This window comes from Zeugodacus cucurbitae, chromosome 2 (assembly GCF_028554725.1).
Source record: "Zeugodacus cucurbitae isolate PBARC_wt_2022May chromosome 2, idZeuCucr1.2, whole genome shotgun sequence".
Classification (NCBI taxonomy): domain Eukaryota; kingdom Metazoa; phylum Arthropoda; class Insecta; order Diptera; family Tephritidae; genus Zeugodacus; species Zeugodacus cucurbitae.
The window spans coordinates 492,766-517,258 of NC_071667.1; the positions used below are offsets into that span (position 1 = coordinate 492,766).

General features: G+C 35.3%; 2 protein-coding genes across 3 annotated transcripts in view; one reads left to right on the top strand and one right to left on the bottom strand.

The window, feature by feature from the left end:
• Positions 1 to 17,367, top strand: part of LOC105208406 (uncharacterized) — a 29,868-nt gene extending 12,501 nt beyond the window's left edge. Inside the window, exons 7-8 of one of the 2 annotated variants that reach the window (XM_054229677.1) lie at positions 596 to 719; positions 15,224 to 17,367. In XM_054229677.1, the coding sequence (XP_054085652.1) occupies positions 596 to 719; positions 15,224 to 15,334 (235 nt within the window). In that variant the 3' untranslated portion in view covers positions 15,335 to 17,367. Of the gene's footprint in view, positions 1 to 595; positions 720 to 1,742; positions 2,777 to 15,223 lie in introns of those variants that run through there. The other variant, XM_011178224.3, reaches the window with a different exon arrangement.
• A 1,002-nt stretch (positions 17,368 to 18,369) lies between these two features.
• On the bottom strand, positions 18,370 to 23,250 carry Scm_0 (polycomb protein Scm). The gene is made up of 4 exons (XM_011178223.3): positions 22,268 to 23,250; positions 21,294 to 22,211; positions 20,312 to 21,223; positions 18,370 to 20,236 (listed from the first exon to the last, which is right to left on the bottom strand). Exons 1-4 carry the CDS (start codon positions 22,778 to 22,780, stop codon positions 20,099 to 20,101), a joined length of 2,481 nt encoding a protein of 826 aa, XP_011176525.2. The 5' UTR covers positions 22,781 to 23,250; the 3' UTR covers positions 18,370 to 20,098.
• Positions 23,251 to 24,493: the final 1,243 nt, after the last annotated feature.

Sequence of the window (24,493 nt, forward strand, 5' to 3'; positions counted from 1 at the left end):
GAAAATCTTAGTACGCAATGAGTGCTTAAAAAAATTATTTCTCTGATAACAAATCAAAACCTTTTTTAAACCTTATATTACATGCTCATGTATGTATGTACATATATATCGATTATACATATGTTCCTGCTATTCCCCATAGAATACACCGTCTCTCTGTTTCATATAATTAAATATAATTTTCTTGCTCTTACTTTGAGTTCAATTAAATGGGACAATTATTCATTTGAACAGCTTACAAATATTCATACAGTTCGGTACGCCAAATATTGGTTGAAAAAATTTACACATGCCTCTACCATATTCATATAAACCATAGTCTTCACACTGTCCGCATTGCAAACCGTTATTGGAGTAAATCAGCACGATGGATCATTTCTCTTTCAGCGTCTAATTGTTGCCCAAATTGACCTTTTGCGTTGAAATACATGCGATATTTTATCGTTCGGACTTAATTTTTTTTCATCCATATACATATGCACAAATTTCCATATCTGTGATATGATTTTTATTCTAATTTAAACTACATTTATGTCTTTCGCTTTATTATTACATGCTTGCCTCCTTACCGCACTTGACATGTACATGATTGCAGTATACAAAATGGCGATTTCATTTCCATTTATACCGACTGTTCCTGGACAAATAGTTTTGTTGTGTCGAAGCGCCTTTACACGCTGCCATTGGATGCCGACGTGGAAATTGGACGAGGCTTTAATGTAAGTATTGGGACGCATTCCGCTACATACAAAGGGGGTGGAATTGACTAGCAATAGTGTTTTATGGTTTTATGTAAGGAATTTAGGCTCTATATTGATAAAAATTATGTCAAAGTAAAGATAGATTAAAAATGTCAAATTTATACATGTATCTATTGTATGTATGTGATTGGCGTTGCAACCGTTTAGCCGGTTATAGCCGAATCGACGATAGTGCGCCACCTGTCTCTCTCCTTCGCAGTTCGGCGCCAGTTGGAGATCCCAAGTGTAACCAGGTCGCTCTCCACCTGGTCCCTCCAACGGAGTGGAGGCCTTCCCCTTCCTCGGCTTCCTCCGGCGGGTACTGCATCGAACACTTTCAGGGCTGGAGTGTTTTCGTCCATTCGGACAACATGACCTAGCCAGCGTAGCCGCTGTCTTTTTATTCGCTGAACTATGTCAATGTCGTCGTATAACTCGTACAGCTCATCGTTCCATCGTCTGCGGTATTCGCCGTTGCCAATGTTCTGAGGACCATAAATCTTGCGCAAAATTTTCCTCTCGAAAACTCCTAGTGTCGTCTCATCTGATGTTGACATCGTCCAAGCTTCTGCACCGTAAAGCAGGACGGGAATGATAAGCGACTTGTAGAGCTTGATTTTGGTTCAATTCATGTATCTATTACTGTATTATAATTACATCTCTTCTATGAAAAATCCTCATTTCTTAATCGCATCAAATAATATTAGTTTTTGTAAAGGTAATGCGTTTGAGCTTGAACTGTGAAATGTTGAGCGTGTCTTGTCTATATATGGAGTTGTTCGTTTTAGAAACATACGCATTATTATTCCAAATTAATACGATTAATTAAGGAAGACTCGAACCGATAAATTATTCGAGTGTAAATAAGAATTTACTAGTGTGAAATGTGAAATGTGATAACTGTGATTATTGAAAACCATTTGACGGTTAGCAATAAGACTTTTTCAATGATAAAATTCATATGAAATAAATTGAAATATTTATCAAATCTTTTAATAAAAGGGGGAACTGCAACAACTATTGGTGCTGCCTGATAACCAGGAACGCCATCAATGCTCCAACAAACGTACGTCAATAAATGAAGTAAAGCGATACATCATCGATACGTTCATCGACGATTATGGCAACTAATATGAGACGAGTGGATAATTGTAAGACTTGCAATCAAACAAATATATGTAAATCAAATGCAAATTTAAAATATGAGGAATTAAAAATTACGCAGCGACCGAAAATAAAATCTTTAAATATACATATTTACTCACATGCATATGGCATAAGAGGTTCAGTGCAGAAATGAATGAAATTAACATTTAATATTGTGATTTTTGTGTGTCCTAAAAGAAAAAAGACGTGTTTAGTTTATGAACCGATTTGTTATAAAAGTTGTAATAAATACATAAAAGAGCAATGAGATCGAAATAAATTGATCGAAGTCTTACAACAAACTTTGACATAAAACAATAACTACTGTAGCAGGTTCGTTTAGCTCTAAGTATTATTAGGAATAAGTATACCTATATACATTCTTAAAATGTAACAAAAAATTTACACTCCATATACTATATTTGAAATATACACATATTCATTCGTACATACATACATATATGTTTAGTGGTTGAAATAATATATCTGCATAGGCAAATAATAGTATTTATATATGTGGTAGAGTGCACCATGCACGAAGGAGAAAGATCAAATATTAATATTGGCAACCTGCGTCTATGTTTTAAAAATCAATTTAATGTCATACGGTTTCTAGGATTATACTTATTTATGTGTTACTAAAACACAAAGTTCCAACTAAGAAATAATATCCTTATGTAATTAAGCAGACATTACTTCATGCATAAATTCAATATTGCTATCAAATTGAATTATTCTACTGGAAGTTCTTAAGAATGGCTTACTGGTCTTTTCAATATGTTATAAACCCACTTGGCCATAGTTCCAGGTGGTTACCTTCCTTTCCAGGGTGGCTGGCTTACTGGTTTGCAAGCTTTGTCGGCCGACTTTCGCGAAATAAAAGCAGCAATTGTCAACGTTAAGCGCAGTGAAAGCAAACAAAAGAATACAAATTAGTGTACAATAATTGCCAATGCTACAATAAGTAATGAAACAAAGTGAGGAATATGAAATTACATACATATATACAAGAAAATTGTAATTAAGAAATATACTGTATGTATGTCATGTATCATATATAAATTCATAAGCACAAACATAAAATGATAATGAAAAGATTTATCTAATAAAAGACGAATATTCGGACTGAGAAGGAAGTGTCTTATTTCATTCATAAAATGGCTCCGTGAGGAATTATAGCAAACATACATTGAATGAATACTTGGCTTAAAGTGCTCTCAGTAATTTAAGCAATCGCTTTCTGCATTTATAACATTATTAGTTCTACAGTACAGTACTACAGTAGTACAGTAAATGTATAGTTTTTTACAAATTCATCAAGAGGCTCCTCTCGCCATCAAGAGGCACGGTCCGCCATTCATCCACTATATTGCTAACATTTACATAAATCTAACAATTACGTTCTTATATTGGACTCATACATTTTACTTAAGACCTCTCTTGTTTTGCTACCTTCTACCACTTTGACAATCCATTGCTGATTACTTGGTGCAACAAACCCATAAACTGAGCATTCTTATTATCCTCACTTATTTCTAGTGCAAAGTGGTGGGCTCCGCGGACCGAACATGGAATTGGAGTAGCGTGGAAAGGGGATTAAATTCGACTATGTATCTGGATTTCAACCTCTTTAATGAGGAATCTGTTTAGTATAGTGAACAAGTAAAGCGTCCGCGTGCACACCTGTCGCTTCCTTATTTGTTGGGACATCGACAGTTTGTGTAATGAGCCAGTAATAACGACGTAAATATGGGCGTAAAAACATTTTATGACAATCAATCAGTGTCGCAGCGCGCAACCTAATTTGAGATACCTTTCAGCGAATGCTAGACTTAATTCTATTTCTGTATTTAAGGTATATGTAAGATAACAAAATGATAATGCTAAATAACACAAAAACATGGCACCGCACTACAGCATGAAGTATAATAATGTTTGTAGAACAAGTAAAAGTACAAGATACGCGGCTGATGGCGCAAGAACTATCGTGTCACCATCATCATCTTTCTCAGACGCTTTGGGTGTCAACGTCTTGTATTCAAATGCTCCGAGTTTAATTGAGTTGGTGGTGAAGTTCTGCGGCAACTGTTATCAGCAGCCCGCCATCCGGCACTGGTAGGCAATTTCGGTGACTGGAAAAAAGTTGCAGACAGCAGGAAATTCATCACCGTGCTTGATGCGACATTTCCTGTCATCTTCCAGCAGGGTGGATCCCCAGGCTGCTTACATTGCATAAAACACTCAAATAGAAAGACTCACAGTTATCATGTGTATGGCTGTGTTGCTAATCGCTTCAGCTGTCAGCTTACAAGTTCTAAAACGAGTAGCGACAAAACCATTCTCCTGCTCGAACTGCTCTCGGCGACGGAAAAGGTAAAACGGAAAACGCTCATCTGCGGCTTGTAATCGTCCAGGAAATTATGGCACTTTGTGTCCGTAGGTGAATGAGCGAACGTTTAAGAAAATATAAAGAACTAAAAATTAAATCTTAAATAAATCAGTGACATAACAAAATCATTTATTTGCTTTCATTTTCTCTTGCTTTTTGTACCTAGCGTAAACAAATGATATTAACGAAAGTGACTAAAGTGAACCAGAATATGTATGTTCACTCACGGACGCAACTATTTGCACACTAGTAAATTTCCTTTAAAAATTTAAAAAATTCGTTTAATATTAAACATAATTACACCATTTTATTATAAAAAATGTAATAATATTAACTATTTTGCTTAAAAATTGCTCTCACATTTTCGAATGAGATCGAGCTTCATACGAATGGATTCAAACTGGCTCTGTTTTTTCGATTCCAGCAGCAAATAGATTTGCATTGCCATACAAAGATACTCTCTGCCACTTCGCTCCCACCGCTTGAAATAAAATGCAATATACTGTTATCTTACTCTTTATTTTAAAACTTGAGGCTACAGACACTCTGTAGTAAGTCGCCTAACTTAAAATCAAATACAAAGATATACTACTTCAGATTAGTCTTTTTATTAGGCGGGTTACGTGAGTTTTCAATATTATAAAAGCAGTATTAGTAAACAATATTATTATTCCATCTTCCTTTATCGTGGTCCTAATATTAATGCTCTTTTTTACGGCAATGGAGACTTTGCTCTGCCAGTGTCATTTTCAAATAAATTAACATCTTGATCCTTTGTCAAATCACCCGAGCGTGGCAGTTGTCGTACATGGCCGTATATTACATTCACACGGGCACAAAACTCATTTTCATACATTAAATTCCACATTCCAGCCTCATATATTGGAATGCTTATGGAGCCTAGGGTGTGCTACTCGTTCACAGGGACCTACGATTGCAGATAGCAGTGAATGGGGGGCACACAAAAGCACGTACGCAGTGCGGCGAATGTACATACGCACATACATGGATATACATATGTATTTACAGGAGATAACCCTATTGATGCCAGCACTGTTCGCATGCAAACACACATACATACATGGACTGCATTGTCAAGCGTCCTCGTGAGAGTAAAGTGCATCACCCAACGCAAGAATTTGTCGGAAACCTCTTTTATTTCTGCTTTATACTCATATTGTCGTAAACATTAAAACCATTTGCTGTTCCTTTGGAGTGAGCAAGAGCAAAAAGCATTAACTTTAAACTTTAAGGTAATATCCTAGGATAATGGATAAAGTTCTTCTGTTCGTATTGTTTTTAATTTATGCGGCATAATAAAGTTTTCGAAAGGACCGCCGTTTTGAGTTCACATTACATACTTACATATACAAATTCCTTGTATATATGTATGTATGTACATGGGCAAATATGCCAAAAAATTAGTTTGAAAATACACATGGGTATGTGAATTCTTAGACGTATAAAGATTAATTTAAGAGAATGTAACCAATGCACTAAATTAATTGAAAAAATTGCTATTTTATTTTTTATTACTCAACTATTACAATTTTTGCAACAACGATAGTTCTAGTTTTATGTTACTTTTCTCGATTAATTTTGACAGACCTCGCGAACTTTTTTGTATTAATTTATTATACATACATACATATGTGCAGTTAGTCACATAAGAAAGTATACAGCAGCTCTGTCCTTGAAAACGATTCAAATTAACTCGATTCCATAATAAATGTTCACGTTTATTTTTTGATGGAATTTGCGTAAATTTAACTATTTTATTTAAGCCCCTTTAATCACACTTGGTTTGTCTGCTATGAGAATGAACTTGATAACACAAAAGTTAGTATACAGAGTAGTGTTTATTGGTAAGTACACCTTGATCTTTCGTCTTATTATTTTGTACCCAAACTATTCACCGCATGTTGCATAATGTTAAGAAGAAACCTTTCGTGAGTACCAACAAGCGATGTAAACGGATCGCATTTGCAAAAGATTATGAAAAACGTGACCAATTTAAAACACCAACGCAATCACCGGTCACACGCTGTATTGAGCGTTGATGGAAACATTTACAAGGTCAAGTACGGAAACAGCTGTAACAGAAAACTTGGTGAAATCAATGCCAATCAACGACTTATATCTATTATTAAGTCTAAATTTATCCAACTCAAACTCAATAGTAGAAAATAACTTTAATCCTTAAAGCCCTAATCTACAACAATATTTCATACCGTGATATTTCTACACATTTTTATGTTAACCAAAACGGCAACCAGGAGCTGTATTACTACTGAGTAAATGTGGCCAAAGTTTAATGTTGTCGTCTTCTCACGCTCATTTGTTTTTGCCCTATTTCCACATTTAATGCAATTGTTTACACCCGATAATTTTCACTTTTCTTTTGTGTTGCAGACACCGCAGAACTTTGCCCTCGCATTTTCCACATTGAGAGTTTTTAGCTGCAATTCGTTTATTCGCATCTCAATTAGGGTACCGCAGGCCTCTCCTGCAAATACCGTTAGTGCATTACAGTCATCCCTTCATCACCACATCCCTACCCTCCCCATTCCATAACTATCCACCATTTGTCCTTCATTTGGCTTATGGCAAAGTTGGCAACAAAGCAATGTGTGAAAATTAAATACCACATCTGGTTGCACTTCCCTCTGGGCTAAGATGTCTGTCCGTGTACTCTCCTCATACGATGCAGTTAGTGCATCTACTCTTCGGTGGCCTCGTAGTTTTGCAACAAAGTATCGCCTTAACGGTTTCGGCAATAATACCAACAAACACACACATAATCGTGTTGCATCATTTCCATGTTATAGGCTGCTTGGGATTTTTAGTTGTTTTGTAGAAAATATTTATATATGTATTCACTGTGCTGATATCCACTATAATTTTACATCAAATGAGTATATGTATATAAGTATTTGACTGAAGAAGGAAATTTCAAACGACCACCAGTAGAACAGAAACCTTCAAGAACAGGAGCATTGCCAAAAACAGCTCTTATTTTGCTACCCTTGATGTGCCTATATACATTTTTACATACATATACATAGTATATTTGACTTTGCTGTCATCTCTTACAGCGTGCCTACATACTATATTTGATCAATAAAGGACTCCACGCAGTAATAGCACAATAGTTAACTAAACCGAAGAAAACCATCAACAGCATGAACTAGATCACTAAGAGCACAATTTCACGATTTTCATTATAATATTATTCGAAAAATTATATGCGAACTTGACATCTGGAAAACGATCATCTGCGTATGTATGTATGTTCTATAATAAATTAGATAAAAGAACAAAAGTAAGTGAGCATTTACTCCTCATATTACGTTGCTTAATGAAAGCTGCGGCGATGACAGTTCTTTGTCTTCCAGTTCCGCCCAATTACATCAGTTCCAAACATAAATTAATTTTCTTATATAAAAGCATGCCAATCCACGTATAATCGGATCTACATATACAAGCGATTGCCGCTGAATAGGACAAATCACAATTTATATCTATCGACATGGAGAGTCTGAAAGACCAATGGGGACTAATAAAGCAAATTTATGTACAAGTGTCTATATGTATGAAAAATGTGCTCTATATAATACATCAAAGTTGTCGATTCCTCCGACAAGTGCTCCGAAGCATCACCACTACAAACAGTGCAGACGTCTTTAGGTAACTTGTGATTTATTGCCCTTTTACGATACCACATTTGTAACACAGAAAGAAATTTCCTTTTGAAGAGTCAAGAGTCAAAGTACATGCATATATGTATGTATGTATGTCAAATGCAACAACAACATATATTGTTTATCAACTCGAATATTTATACAATTTGGGTTTTGCTTTTGCATCCGACTGCACTCATTATACATCCAGACATTCGAAACGAAAGCATTACAAATTACACGAAATCAAAGTGCAAGTAAATTGAGTCAAATGTTGCTTACCAACAGTAAGTAAAAAAGAGAAAAAGTTTACTCGCAGTTTAACGCTCTCTTGGCCATAAAACTTCGCACGTTTAGCGACTGGACAATCAGCGAACGGATGTTAAGCGCTAAGGATGCAAGCAGTAAACGTGCAAACTCTCTCATACAGGTATACGACTACATACGTACATATTGATAGCACAAAACACGCTTTCATGCTCGAACAAACAGCTTCACAGAAAACTGGCGACGAACCGACTAAAAAGGACAGATAACGGAACGGGGGGAAGAATTCCAACACTTCAGTTACTTAGGTATATGTGGAGCAGCATTTGTTGGCAAACCTATGCCAATACCGCCAACATGGAGATAAATTACTTGCCATTTTCTTATTCTAACAGCAATTTTTCTCCATCCTCTATAAGAAAACCAAGTGAGTGATGCAAAAAGGCAAACAACAAGCAAAGAGACCACAAAATGACCATTTGAACAGCAAAAGTGTTGGTGCAGGAGGATATACATAAATATATATGAACTAACTCACCTCAGGGTTACTTGACTGTTTGCCAGTTGTTTAACAGTTACCTTTTCGGTTGACTTCAAATCTGTAGAAAGACCAACTTAAAGTTTGACTACGTTGAAGGAGATTGAATAAACTGGTGCAATTTCAACTGCATTACTCCACTTATGTACCCTACTCTATGTAATATGGCATAGACATACATAGACTCTACTGGCACACGAAGAAGCTACTAACTTCCTACGTTCTGGTGTCAATTCGAGGTGTTGAATACGTAGGCAACGACTACTGAAAATATGTACTATATAGTATATAATGATTATGTGCCTGGCCGAGTAGCCAAATAAATAATTGTAAGAGGTATTGTGGTACGAGGAGTCCACAGGAACGTACCACAATCACGTCTTATAATGCGCTTCAAACGGTACATGGTAAATGGTAAATAGAAAAGTGGATATAAATCAATCCATGAAAAATATCAAAGGCGATTACGGTTATATATGTGGTCGGCTTTGCTTTCGCCATAGTTCTGATGATTGAGTGTATCGTTATAAATGAATGGATTCAATTACGTTTGCACTAGCAGCAAAATGTTCTCACAATCATTGTTGGCATAAAAAGTCAATGCGATCAATCTTAGCATTTGCGGTCCGAGTGGATGTAAGGAAGTGGTCAGCTTTTTGCTACTGACAATAGATGTAGCAACCTTGGGTAAATAAGTTCTTAATTCGGTTGCAGCTGAACATTATAAAAGGTCAAGCGATGTCAAACATGAATGTTGAGTATATTAGGGTTACGGGAAGATCTGTACTCGAAAACATAGTATCTCCAAGAAGTTTTATTAAGATAACTATTCAGTAGAAGGTCCACTACAATACCAATTATCAGTATATACAATATATGGGTCTGTTGTAATTATTTTGCCGATTTGCCTTTATCGCCACCAAACCATCGAATATCCAAGATTATATTATAGTTATACATAATTTTGGACATACATATTACATTTGGAAGATTCAATCTGAATTTCATTAAAATATCTCAGAGATTTGTCGATATATTAGGTAACAAGTTAGTCACAGCCATTGAAGCCCATATATGTACATATGTATGTATACGATATTTAGGGCATTGAAAAGTTTTGTGCAGTTTCACGAATCCTATTCGAGCATGCAAATGTATGTCAAAGATGGAGGTGATAGATATGTCCACAAACAAGTCTTAAGTAATGACGAAGATTAAATGTCATTATGTTATACACAAATAGAGGTAAGATGAATTATATATAACACTTTTGTTTTTTTGTGCCGGCATATTCTAGGTAAGATATATTTCATTCAATTAGACATTTAACAAAGAGATTACCTAATGGGAATCATTTGTGTGCAAATTCAGCCCGATAATTTGATAAAGAACCCTCCGGCGGACCGCAATTTACACAAATGAATTGCAAAATCTGTTGAGAGGATTTCGATTTTAAATTGCTAATCTCTATTACTGCTAATTGCCATGAGTGCTTCCGCTGAGAGTAAATAAAATAAATAAATACACATAAAAACGAAAAGCGTGTTCAATGTATTTGTACAACATTTTTAAATCCAACAATGCAATGAAACAAGTAGAAATTCAAACATTTGCCAAACCAGTTACCACTTGCTAGCCTGTGAAAGGGCAACGATAATTGAACCCCTCCCGAAAGTCCAAAGGATAACTATTATCAGAGAAATACAAAATAACAAAATTTATTCAAATTAAAACAAGGAAAAGTGAAAACCGAGGAAGAAAGCGAGTGCTAGACCAAGCCACAGGTTGGTAGTCAAGAAGAATGCAGGAAAACAGAAGCTGGCAGAGTAAAGTTTTCATGAATTGAATGCCTTAAGCAACTATAATCATTTTTCAAAGAGGCACTTATTGATTTAATTGCTCTTCCCACTTTATTGAGTGTATCAACCTTTGCAAATAGAGACAGATATTAGCGAAAGACTCGCCTGAGCCATATTAATTTTGCAATCAGAAACAATTTGAGCTTCTCATCGCTCTGCACGTACATGATTGCATAATATCTAATGAATAATGTTGTCATAACCTGCACACAACTTCAAGGTAGTGGCGATTTGTGGAGGTTAGCGTGGTCCAATAATTAATAATTATTTCGAGGGCAATATTAATTTGTAAACCGTAGTCATACCGGACGTATAACATTTTTCCACTGAAAATTCGTAAATAATAAAAGTTGTTGTATGAAATAAAGGAGTTGATTGACTAGTTGCGCTCTTAGTTCATATGATTTGTAAAGTAGTTTTTATATAGTCCCTTTGACTGTGGGATGTTGAAAATGTAATTCAGTTGTGGCAGAGATTGCTGATCAAACAACTGACTAATAGTAAAAAGGTTTACATATAAAATATGCAATTATCAAAAGCCGATAATTAAAAACCTTGATCATGATAAAGGAAGCTTCTTATTTTTCTCGGAAGCTATCCAAAAAGGGTAGGGTAACCAAATTAATTAATTTTATTTATTTTTGTAATGCATTTTTCCATTGCGCTTCCCTGAAGCTTTTTTATCGTCTGTCGTATAGTGCACAAAAATTAAATTTGAATTTCAACATTTAAATTTCACAACACCAACAAGGAAATGCATCTACATTATATTATTGTACCTCTCGTAGCATTTAGACGCAGTAGTTAAAACCAATCGTATATTTCCATGTCAACATGTACATAGAATACATGAAAAAATTATAGGTTCATAAGCTTCCAAGATAATAAGGATGTTTACATATTTGACCTCAGCTGCCATTTCAAACCACTGTTGCAGTGCTAAGCGCAATGCTCTACAGCAATGATTTAGGAATTTTCAATAAATATCGCCATTCTATGGTATTCCGCATTTGGATTCTATTTTATGGTGGTGGAATAGTTTCGTGTCAGAGAATATTAATGCGCTATACTGATGTTTAGTGGTCAGTCAGTAGTGTTGAGACAATACTCGTATGAAAAGAATTTAATGCGTTAAAAGTTCAAAAGTTCATTCTCCTGTAAAAGAGTTCTGAGCTGTGACAGGGTCGTCACATACCATTTACAAAAAACAAAAACGCATTTCTTGTAGGTACAAATTGAGGCATAAATAAAGGGTTTTGCAAAATGGTTAGAGCTCCGGTGTTCAACAAAGTACACACACATACATAAACGTATAAGTAAATATTGAAAATTATTCTTCTTGCAATTTAACAATTCTTGAAACAATTGCTGCTTATATAAGCAACTTTACACATCCATTTATTTGGTAATCATGAACTGGGGACTCCTGTACCTACAGGACCTACACCATTCACCATAAGTTCATACAAGCTGAAATATTAATCAAAATATATTTTTCTAAATTTAGTTTTTTATTTATTAGTAATAAAATTGGTGAAATAACAGCCATACATATATATGGATATGCGCACTAAAACCAATAAATACGTTTTTCGCAGATACAACTCAAATCGAAAAACCAGCATATTCAAGTGCTACTAAATAGTATCCGAAGAGTCATGAAATGACGCTGAAATCCATAATGTAATATTTTCATTATGTTATATAGTATTAGAAAATTAATATTAATATGTTGAATATATTGATATATACTCTTAATAAGCGCCGTAGAAGTAACGTAAATAACAAAGGTATCAATATTATTGAAATACTTATAAAAAGCATGAAGAATTGCTACCGCTCCTGCAAAAATTTGGTGCACATTGTTACTTATACGCCAAGCTATGCTCTCACCGAAAGCCACTTGCTGTGCAAATAGGCGTAAAATCAAAAAACTAAACATAAGGATATTCAATCCCGAAGTCAGAACATAAACGAGCTGAATACATATGTAATTAAGTCTTTAAGAAGTAATCCGCATTCATAAACAGTAGTAGGGTAATGCTTGCTCAGATGAATACTGTAAAAGTTTGTATTGCTGAAAATAAAGTGTGCAATCACAACAAAAAGTACCAAACACAGACAAATACGAAATCGCTTGAACTACAAAGTAACACACACAATTTGACCCACATATTCGTCATATATATTGTATAAAGTCCATTGAAAGTTGGAAACCATAATATTAGGCGCTGCCACACTATAAAGGTAGTATTTGTGCAAAGTTCTGCATCGATATCTTCACTAGTGCTTACTTTATATATTGTAAAGTAAATGATTCAGATCGTCTTCAAAGTTCTGGTATATAGGAAGTAGGCGTGGTTGTGAAGCGATTTGGCCTATTTTCACAACATATCATTGGGAAACTATTACATGTAAGGAAACTATTACAAACCAAATTTCAATGAAATCGGTCGAGTAGTTCCTGAGATATGGTTTTTGACCTATAATTGGGCGATGCCAAGCCCATTTTCCATTTTGTAAAAAAATCTGTGTGCAGCTTTCATCTGCCATTTCTTATGTGAAATTTTGTGTTTCTGGCGTTTTCCGTTAGTGATTTAACTCAGTTTTAGTAATTTTCAACCTAACCTCTGTATGGGAGGTGAGCGTGGTTATTATCCGATTTCAGCTAATTTCATGGTGTGTGGTGTGGTACGTAAGAAAACCGATTGCAGAAAGCTTGGTTTATATAGCTTTACTCATTTTCGAAAGCAACCCTCTCACGGTCCACAATTTTTACTCAAGTAATCCGTTGCACGGACGGACGGACGGACAGACAGACATTCGGATTTGAACTCCACTCTTCACCCTGATCACTTTGGTATATATAACCTCATATCTAACTCGTTTAGTTTTATGACTTACAAACAACCGTTATGTGAACAAAACTATAGTACTATCTTAGCAACTTTTGTTGCGAGAGTATAAAAAAATCGCAGCTAAGGGCTCCTCACTTTAGTCATGGTCAAAACGCATTCTAATGTCTTGAAGGCTTAAGCAAATTGCTGGAAATCCATGCTTAAAAGAGAAATGAGAAAATACCAAAAATTAATAACTTCCGATCATCAAAGTTGCTGAAAAAGCAGACTTTTTTTCAAAGGCGTTGCCGAAAAGGGAACTTTAACACACATATGTATGTTTTTTACGTTGGTCATTACGCCAGATTTTTGGCGTTTTCCGACTATGTCGTTCCGTAAACATTAGCATACGCACACACTCTTACATACATATGTATATACTAAACATATTGGAATAGACCAATATGTGATTCGACCGTATGCTTTTAGGGAAATAAATTTCGGGTCTGAATAGATATGTATATGTATACGTATCTACTATTAAGATTGTAGTTATATGCTACCGTCGTTAAAATGTCACTTCATGCAAGCATGTAATTGAGTGTATTTTATAGGCATTTGGTGAATTATCGACGGGCAAGCTGTTGTAGGTACATACCTATGTATTTATGTATATGGTAAATATGCGTCTGCATAAAATTGTCGAAAAATTACTTCATATTGTTTTCACTTAGCCATCCTGTTATGTCTTCACTGTGCCACTATTCACGCTTGATATTTGCCGAAAGTAAAACATAAGTATGTTTATACTCATATACACATAGTATATTTATATAATATAAGAATCATGATTCATCATGCTAACAGTGCGTATACATAGGTCATTACTAACATTTGGAGGTTATTATTAATTTGATGCTAAAAACAAAAAATGCTGTTTTTACCGCGAAATCAAAAAGCGCTCACATCCGGTATATGGCTATTCTTCTCATTAATATTTTTGATGAAACATATCTAGTGACATTGATACTCAGGGACTATCGCACACATTCACTTGAAAGTCGAACTTCGCAATATCAAATTCTGGTAAACTAAGTAGGATTGTGTAAGTACTTATTGCTAATATAAACAATGTAACTAACTTTAATCTAACATTATGTAGGCAAAGTCTCTCATCCAAAGTTAAAATATAGTTTCTTAAAATTTAAATAGTTTACTGTTTTTTTATAATATAAATAGATTGAGTATCAGTTTTGAAATTAATTTTTAATGTAATACCAGATTTTGTGCGACAAATTATTCGAATAATTTACGATTATATGTTAATAGCATGCATTCCTTTCAATCGACTTTCAATTATCCACCAGCATTCATTCTTATGGTACAAAGATACAGATATGTTACCAAACTCTAAATCGGCACAGATTTTTATGTACATAGTACATAGAGTCCATATGTCTTATATACCATACCAATTCCATTTTAGGACTCGCATCCTTTACATCCATCCTGCAGTAAACAAAAACTCTGCAAATTGTCTGTGAAACTTTTTTATAAAGTCATTTTCATGCTATTTGCCGAAATTACTTGATATAATAAAAACACCACACACTACGAAGTGTACGTAGATAAACAAAACAAACAAACATTTACGCTGACATAAATACGTCTGTACATACATTTTCATACCAGCCGCACCATCGCCGCAAGTTTACCATTTTTCCAACAACTATTTCTAAAACATCTACCTCCTCTCCATATTTTCAGAATCAGAGCACTCTATACACCCACGAAGTCAGGCCGACGCACCCAATGCCAGTGCGACCAACAGGTTCAACTCCAGTCCTCATCAGCGCGACTCTCAATGATTGTGTATAGAATGGAATGTGTTTTCGTTCGCTATTTTACAAATAACAAAAAAACTTTTTATGTGAAAACTTTTTAAACATTTGCCAGACATCATAACCCCGCAAAAAATCGAAAGGCAGCCATGTGAATGCCACCCAACATAAACGAGCATTGAGGCGCATCCTACTTACCGTTAGCTTCCGTTACGCATCGCCAGTATCACATTGATGGCAACGAATAAAATAATAAAAAAGTGGTTAAATGCAAATACATAATATGTACTTCGGACAGAAAGCTCCCATCACATCCGCCTCATACTCAGGGAGTGGTCTTCTGGTTGGGGTTCTTGTTTGCAACATCCGGCATTTTCCCACGACATTTTTACACATTTAGTGACACACGGGTGGCAACGGTGACCGTGGATGAATGCAACACCTTCAGCTTCAGCGACTTGTAGGGGCACTCGAGGCATAGAACAATGGCTGTTGAGGAATTAAAATATTGAAATTTACTCTAAACGATTTGATTAATCCGCTTCACTTAATATTCACCACACTTTATCATTCCATCCATTTTCTTTCCATAAAGTGGCAAAATGATAAGTACCATACGCGTCTATGAATGCAAATACTTACAAGCTTGCGGATGAACAGCTCAATGCAGAAGTGGTGGAAGTTGCAGCGAGAGCTTAACTAACTCATATGGAGGATGGTATCCGCATCACAATAAAAGTTCTTTTATTGGGTTATTCCATAGAAGTATAGCCAATCTAGTAATTTTGAAAAAATCAAAAATCATCAATACCAATATGTATCGGATCCTAACAAGGCCTTAGCTAGATCAATACAATTCAACTCTAACAACTTAACTCTTAAATTCTGACAATTCCAGCTTGTTTTTCGGTTTTCTGAACTTCGTTGGCCTTTGCGAATAAAGCGATTATGTGAACCAGTAAAATGGATTAACTCTCTCGGTTCAGTTTATACATTTTGCCTATGTTTGGCTTTTGCTGTTCACTGTCACCAACCGTAGCATCGGAGTAGCTGGTCAAAGTTCATAGCATCAATGAGCTTTGTTCGTAGCAATTTCTTTGTGTGTTTGTAGCGTAAATGTGTGCAGATGCTCATGAAGTGATACAAGTGGAAACCATTAATTGCTTAGCTGTTGTTGTTCCTGCTGCTGGTGAAGAACAAGCAAAAAACAAGTCTTATTACAGAAACAAACACACATACAGAAGTCCATACAAATCTCTGTATATACAGTTAAACGTGAATGTGTGCATGTCCTTTTAAAATTGAAAGACTTCAACACTCACATGGGCACTTAAGTTTACATATATTCCTTGCATAAATTGTTTATACACATACATACATATACATCTGTATATACCTATTTATGATAAGAGTTCGAAAAGTCAAGTTTGACGAATTTACGTTTCAAACTCTTGCAGCATCATGCAGTATATTTAAAAAGATTGATTTACTATTTGTTTCATAAATATACATACATATATGGCTTTTGCATATTCACGTTGTTGGAATGGATGAAAACGTTCCATACCTTATTTATCCTTATATCACATAAAACTGGGACAAGTTGAACAAATACCGCAAGTTACGAGGGCGTTCAGATAAGTGCTTAGCCAACAAAAGAAGAAATAAAAATTTGGAAAGGACTCGGGGCCAAATCTGATGAATGCAGTGGAGGTGCCGTTGAGTTGTTATGTTGTGGCATTTTTTCATATACTCAGCATCGAATCTAACCAATAATTCGTCGAAAAGAACATTTTTACCGTTTTGTCCTTCTCCAGATAGTCGATACAGGTAACACTGTGGTCATTACCGTTCTTGTCGATAGGACAGTCTACGCCTTCTTCGGAGCGGGTTCACCGGATGAAGTCTACTGTATCGACTGTTTATTGTTGTTGTTGTAACGACTATCCAGCCCTGCTAGAATGGAAAACATTCGAGATCATCTAACGGAAGGCCATGGAAATATGATGAAAAGGGTGTTAGATTAGCTGTGTTCGTTGGGGATGCGAAGAGCTGACTTGTATCATGCGGGGATTCATTGCATGCTGGACATGCATGTATTATTTCCACTATGTATTGGCCCCTGATCTGCATTCGACGTTGCCAGTAGCCATCTATGAGAATGTACTACTCATTGATGAGCTGAGGAACTCTACCAAGATATTAATGGATGCCTGGCATTTACACCACATCGCATCGCAGCATCGTATAAACAACGTTGACATCGAACCTAGAATTTCAGATGAACTCGGTAACAAAACTGAAAATCTTAAATCAAAGTAGACCTTGAGCAGTCGCTCCAACAACAACACGCTCATGCTTTTGCTAGATGACAGCGATGATCACAAACTTTAGATAAAGACCAAATCATGCTTTTGCTAGATGACAGCGATGATCACAAACTTTAGATAAAGACCAAATCGTATTTAAACACCTAGATAAGTAAATGTATGCCTTTTTACTTTCATTTAATTCATTTATTCTAATTAAATTCTTCAAATAATATATTTCGCCGTTATGTACACTCATATCCGATATCATACCTATTATTAAAGAAATAAATGTATACATTTCCGTGCATTTTCCATATGCAATGTAACAAATTACTGTATTGAAATGCCAATTATACATATTCATCTGAATATTTAACAATAAAGATCTTAAAAGGAAGAGCATTTCATTTAATAATATTGTAATACGAATTAATAATCGAGCCTTGGACAACCTGGAATAAACATAAATAATTTGCACTTGCATGAAAAATCGAAAATGTAGTGCAGGTATTTTTTGTTAATTAATATGCATTCACATTTTATCTATGTAAACACCTATTTTACACACATACATATGTATTTAAGTGCAGCTACATACAGAAGTATATCAGCATATCAAGTACGTACTAATGTTGTGTCGGCAATGGAAACAACAGAATCTTTTTCAATAGTACTATAAGTATATATGTATGTATGTATGCCTATATGCTTGAGTTTTATCTACAATTCAATAACATTACATCATTTCACTTTTAGTATGTTAAGATGTACATATGCACGCCAGTTATTATGATGTCTTATATACGAGGTTATATATTGATTTGTTTATATTTGTTTTGTTAGCATTTATTTAACTATGGCTATGTGGTTATGATTGGAATAAAGCTAATTTTATTGTATATTTGAATATACATACTTATGTTAAATAAAAACCAGCTCAACGCGTTATGATTGTGTTATTCCAATTAAGCATATGTGGTGTTAGCCTGAATATTTGGTCCGTTTAAGACCCCATACTTATAATGTGAATATTTATTTTTTCAATAGTTTAAGCCGTTCTCAAACGTTATTTTTGCAGAAAGTATATGAAAATATAACTCAATTTTTTGTTTTATACATGTTTTTTAATATAGCCATTCACTGGCCACTAATGAAAGGTTTAATTAGGTAAATGGTTTTTAAAACTCTTAATTACCACAACATAAAATCTCAACGCCCACTGGGCACAAAAGCATATAATACCCAACAAGTTCGAATGTATATCTATATATAGTAATAAAAGAAATGGCGTTTAAATGAAATAAAAGTAATGTGTGGTAATGTCTTTGGAAGTCAGAAACAAGAACATATCGCTCATTTACATGAATAGTGTCAAAAAACGGAATTTTTCAATTCAATATAAAAAATGGAATTTGATACGTAGAAAAATAAACCGTGAAATATAAATGTGACGTTATTCAAGTTGTTATGTTGCATTATTTTTTAACCACAAAAGAACGACATATTTTGTGTTACAAAGATATTTGTGGAAAGGTAATTCATTCATCATAATTTCGTGTTCCTTTTTTGTCAACAATAAGAATACGTTTAACATATGACAGCAAAACGGGTTTATATTTTTCACAAATATAACATAATTCAAAGCGGGCCACGTTTATGCCCAAGAAAAAGCTTTAATACACTATTTAGTCCACTTATGCTCAAGATTTTATTTAATATATTACATGCCACTAGCTTATTCAATAAATATCGTTTTCCTATATTTGCTAAATAAGAGACAACTGAAAACTTCAAACAGCTATTCGTAAAAATCGACTTTTTCGAGTTGTGACACTATTCATGTAAATGAGCGATATATAGAAATCTTCAATAAAAATATGTTAGAAAGTTATCTTACTAAATGTGTTATAGTTACTTTTTATTCAATGTGCAATGTGTGATTATTTCTGTCTGCACTATGTTACAATAAAAAAGTTTAGTTTTCTTCATAACATAACATTTTAAATGCTTATTGTGCTATTGTGATATATCGTTATTCATCTATTACATTGCTTTCTGTTCTTTGCTTTACTTAAATTTAATCAACTTATCCAGATATACATATAATTATATGTTATAATAAAAAGGTGCAATATTCCTTTCTATATGTAATACATACATAAAATATGTAAATAAGCATTTTCAATTTAAAAATTTAAATCGATTAAGAAATCGATCTCATATTAATTAGCCAGTTTAAATATTATTAATGTAGTATATATTAATTCAAATATACGTGAAGGTACCCATGTTATAGAAAATATGCCAACAACTTTCATTGCGTACGTCTGGAACACGCTTCTTCACCTCTAATTCTAGGTAGGTTTTTCTAACATTTGCAATATATTATTCATTTTCAACTGCTTTAAGAAGAATTCATAGAAACGCGTATCAATATACGTACATATTTATTACGTATGTTGTTAACCCTTCTTTCCTTTCAGCCAAATTTATAGTGACATATTGTTACGTCTACCATTAACCTTATTTACTAAATTGCATATCTTTAAGGCTGGTCCCAATTTAAGACCCATATACTTCATCATCATTTCGGAATTAAGAAGAAGCAGCGCTTTTCCATCGATTTCCTGTAAATAATGGAAGAGAGAATTTTTAAATTTTACGTATTTATAAATCGTATGATAAAATAAATAAAATCGTACATGTTTTCTGAATAGATCACCATGAACGGCAAGTGTACTGTCATTGCTTTCGATAAATTGTATGACTTCTTCAATTGACCAATCGCCAGGATGCGAACGGAGTGGTGGTAAAGAGGCAGAACTCATTGTGGATGCTGCTGATGTTGGTGGCGCTGCAGCCGACAAAACTATTTGACCACCAGCTGCAGACGCTGTCGACGAAGTCGACTGTGAACCACTAAATGGCGTCGATACTGACGTGGGTAAGGACGCGCTCGATGATAATGTCGAAGGCGATTTGTATGTCGACGAGCCAATAACAGTATTCACCACACTTGATTGTTCAGGGTGTACCTCAGCCACAAGCGGAGCAAGATATTTCACATTTGAATTTGTAGAACTTGCAGCAGTAGACGTAGTATTCGAAATCTGCTTCGACTCATCCTGATTATTCAAATGATGGAGACGGATCTGCCGTAAAGAGTGAGCTTGTGATGTAATAGTCGAAGTTCCATTTGTATTAGGTTCAACCTTTATTTGCACTGGTAATAAGTTATTATTATTGATAGATAGCTTATGTTCAGCATCAGCCTTAGGAATACTGCTCCCAACAGCTACCATAACCGGTGCAGACGAGGAATCCACCACATGCGAAGAAGTTGTGGTCGAAGTTGGTATTTCTTGTTTGATTGCATGTGGTTTGTCGCTCAATAAGCTGAGTGTTTTTCTTTTCTCTGGTATAACTGGTGAAGTGGGCGGTGTCGAATTCGTTGACAGCAAGCGCTTCTTAGTAATTACACATTTGTCACATTCTTCCGTTGCGGGCACCAACGATATTAGATTGGGGCATGCTCTACATGTAGTACATAGGGTTTCAATGAATTGCGCTAAACTGTCATCGTCTCTCATTCGCAATTGCGATGGAATTTTAACCTGAATATTAAGAAATCAAATTTTACAATTATACAATGTAAGAAAAAAATGTATAAAAAGATTTACTTACTGTGAAATTTTTTCCTGCTGCTGGCACTATATGAACATCTCCTTCTAATGCGAATAATAATTTCGAAAGCTGCTGAGTATCGGTGCTAGCGGCAAGCACTTCTTGCAAACATAATTTTGCCAGAGTTTGATGGGTTGGCCCAGTAACCATTGATGGCAACTTTGTGCTGTTAACGAATGGTCCTCCTTTGCAATTTGTGTGGAAGTGTGCGGTGACTGGAGTGGCAGGGACCATTGCGTCCGTCTCTTGGACGAAGGTGTAGCGTGGTCGGGGGCTGCGGTGCTTGCTCGAACTCGAATCGGTACGCGATTTATGACCCGGCGGTTGCATTGGATGACAACTACGTGCACACCAACCAACCGGAAATATATCTCTGGAGTCGTAGCTGCACCAATAGTCGAAAGCTCCACGCCACCCATCGAAAGTCACATGAATTTGGTCATCTTTAATCGCATCAACTGTCGCACAGCAAATCAGTTGTGGATTTTTCTTGTCGACCGCCTCGAGCTTTTGGCCAACTTTGAAGAGATTCTCCGAAGGACCTGGCGGCTCCGGTTGGAAAATATCTTCCGGTGCAACCATGGCATTGTTTAAAATTTTGCAAAGGTAACCGGGCCAGCTGGAGGCATTCATGCGAAAACCGAGTGGTGGTTGCAACATTCCGCCGTTCTTCTCACAGTGCCCAATCGCATGGATCTCATTCGAGTCGACCAAACGCCAAAAATCATTTTGACTGTCACTGCCATCCAATCGCAGTCGCAGCCGCGAACCGAGTACACCCACCACACTCGCAATACAAGTTGATGTAACGTTTCGAGGATCCAAAGCCTCCAGTTTCATCCCAATTTTGAAATCGTTGATTGGGGGGTTAAGTGCTTGTTTAAAACATTCCGGTGGTGCAGCTTCGCTACCGGTCTCCTATAATAAATGAACAAATTGAAAGGGATAAACAGTTACATTCATATAAAAAATACCTCCAAATATGCATCCCAATCAAACACATGGAAACTTTCATACTGGAATGGTCCAGTTGGTGTACAGGAACCACCACCAATTGAAGACATTTTTCCCCGATCCGAATCTCCTCGTCCACTGCAGCCACCACTACCATGTTGTCGAGTGGACCCGTTCTTTTTTTGATGCTTATTCATACACATCACTGAACAAAAATCTTTATTTGGCGCGCCTTCTCGTATCACATTATCACACTGAGTACAGGCGCCTTTATTATAAGCTTTCCGAAACTCGGCAATACATGTTTCCGAACAAAATTCCTTCTTGCCGTTCTGTGTTGGTAACACATATTGCAGAAGTTGCTTACTTTCACCGCACCACGTACAAGTGGCGCGTTTGGCCGGTCGCCCACGAGAGCGCTGATTGCCGTTGTTATTTTGGCTTGAAGATGTGGGCGTGGAAGATGCAGTTGTCGAAACTCCACTACTGTTGGAGCTTGCATTACTGCTATTTGACTCCCTTCCACCCGACATTACTGTCGTTAAACAAGCTTACTTTCAATATATTCCACTACTCTTTATTTTATTCTATAGTTTCTATGAACAAGTTATACTTCTCGCCGGTGGCTACGACGTTGCTTTGTCTTGCCACATACAATTAGAATTTCACAAACGAATATCTTTTTGACAGGTTTATTTTTACTAGTTTTCGTAATAAAATAACATTTTTTTTATTTTCAACGTTCAATATTTATTTTTGACCACTTTAACTGAGATTATTCTTGATTTTAGTTGATTTTCCATTAGATTCTCGGCGTTTTTTCGTGGTTTGCTGTACCTTCTTATTCCTCTTTCAAAATGTCAACTTTGGCGTTCTTTCATTTTCTCCGGCTCTCTCACTCTAACATTTGAATTCCAACTTTTGGAGAGTATATTCGTTTCATTTTTCCGTTTGTCACGTAATTAGATTTTTAATATATTTGTTTAGTATTAGTTTATTTTTTCTAGTAATTTTAGAAACAAACATCATTAATTAATGTTTTCTCAAACTTTTTAAACAAAATGTTTATCAATATTGTGCATATTCCCACTGCCTTACATACCAGCAAAAAAAAAAATACAACTATGTGAATCTATTACATTGCAACAGAATCTACTACTATTTTATGTGTTCTCTCTGCACGTTTGCATAATTCTCGTGGTGTGTGGCTACGCTAATTTAGTTGGCCGCGATAAAGAGTTTTTGTTAGAGCGTACGCTCTCTGTTACTATTAAGACAGAGAACGGATAAAGAATATTCACCAAGGAACGTGTATGTAATTTTGTTGAAGTTCTAATCTCCCCAGTATAATCAAAGAACGTATAATACGTTCTTTGACGAAATAAACTTTTTTTCATATTAATATAAAAAAACGGTTCAATAAATAACTTCATTTAGTAATGCAATTGCTTGTATTTTCAAAGTTGTTATGCGTCAACACAAAGCCGTGACAAGAGGCCTTCTAATTTTGAAGTGACGACTATGGCGTCCAACTGTGCAAATTTAATTGGAAATCAGACTCATCAGATGAATTTCTATATATAGTAAACTGCCAATAAAGGGGTGACCACTACTACTACCAAATCATTATTGAATGGAGCATTTAGAATTTTCCCATGTCTACTTATTTTCATGTTGTATTCACAATAAAAACAAATATTCTTAACTCCAGACTTCTACTTACCTGTCAATTAGTATATAATTAACAAGTAAGGAAAGGCTAAGTTCGGGTGCCACCGAACATTTTATACTCTCGCAATTTATTGAAGAAATTTTATTAAGATAACACACAAAATTGCCCCACATCGACATAAAGTTTAATATAATAACGAAAATTTTCACCACCAAGGTACACTATATCAAAGACTATACACTCACTTAATTTCGCTAAGATATCTCACATATTAACCGATATTTGCGGAATAAAGCCTACCGTATTTTTGAAAAACTTATAATTAGGTATATGGAAGCTAGGAGATGTTATGACCCGATATTTTTCGGTTAAAATTTACCCTTAGGGGCTGGGTTCATCATGTTCGATATCTGGGGCCTTGAAAAGTTATAGTTCGATTTCCACAATTTTTTCACAAGTGAAGCGAGAGATGATATGCAGTATTTGTGTAAAGTTTTATTTCGCTATCTTCATTGGTTCCTTATGTATACATTATAAAGTGAAGGAATCAGATGGAATTCAAAATTGAGGTAGG

What these genes read in the sequence shown, in the direction of transcription:
- Scm_0 (XM_011178223.3), bottom strand. Translation starts at nt 22,780, where the DNA reads ATGTCGGGTGGAAGGGAGTCAAATAGCAGTAATGCAAGCTCCAACAGT. An exon ending in CAGCAGGAAAAAATTTCACA is followed by an intron (nt 21,224 to 21,293) that starts GTAAGTAAATCT and finishes CTTAATATTCAG; the next exon opens with GTTAAAATTCCATCGCAATT. An exon ending in GTGATCTATTCAGAAAACAT is followed by an intron (nt 20,237 to 20,311) that starts GTACGATTTTAT and finishes CATTATTTACAG; the next exon opens with GAAATCGATGGAAAAGCGCT.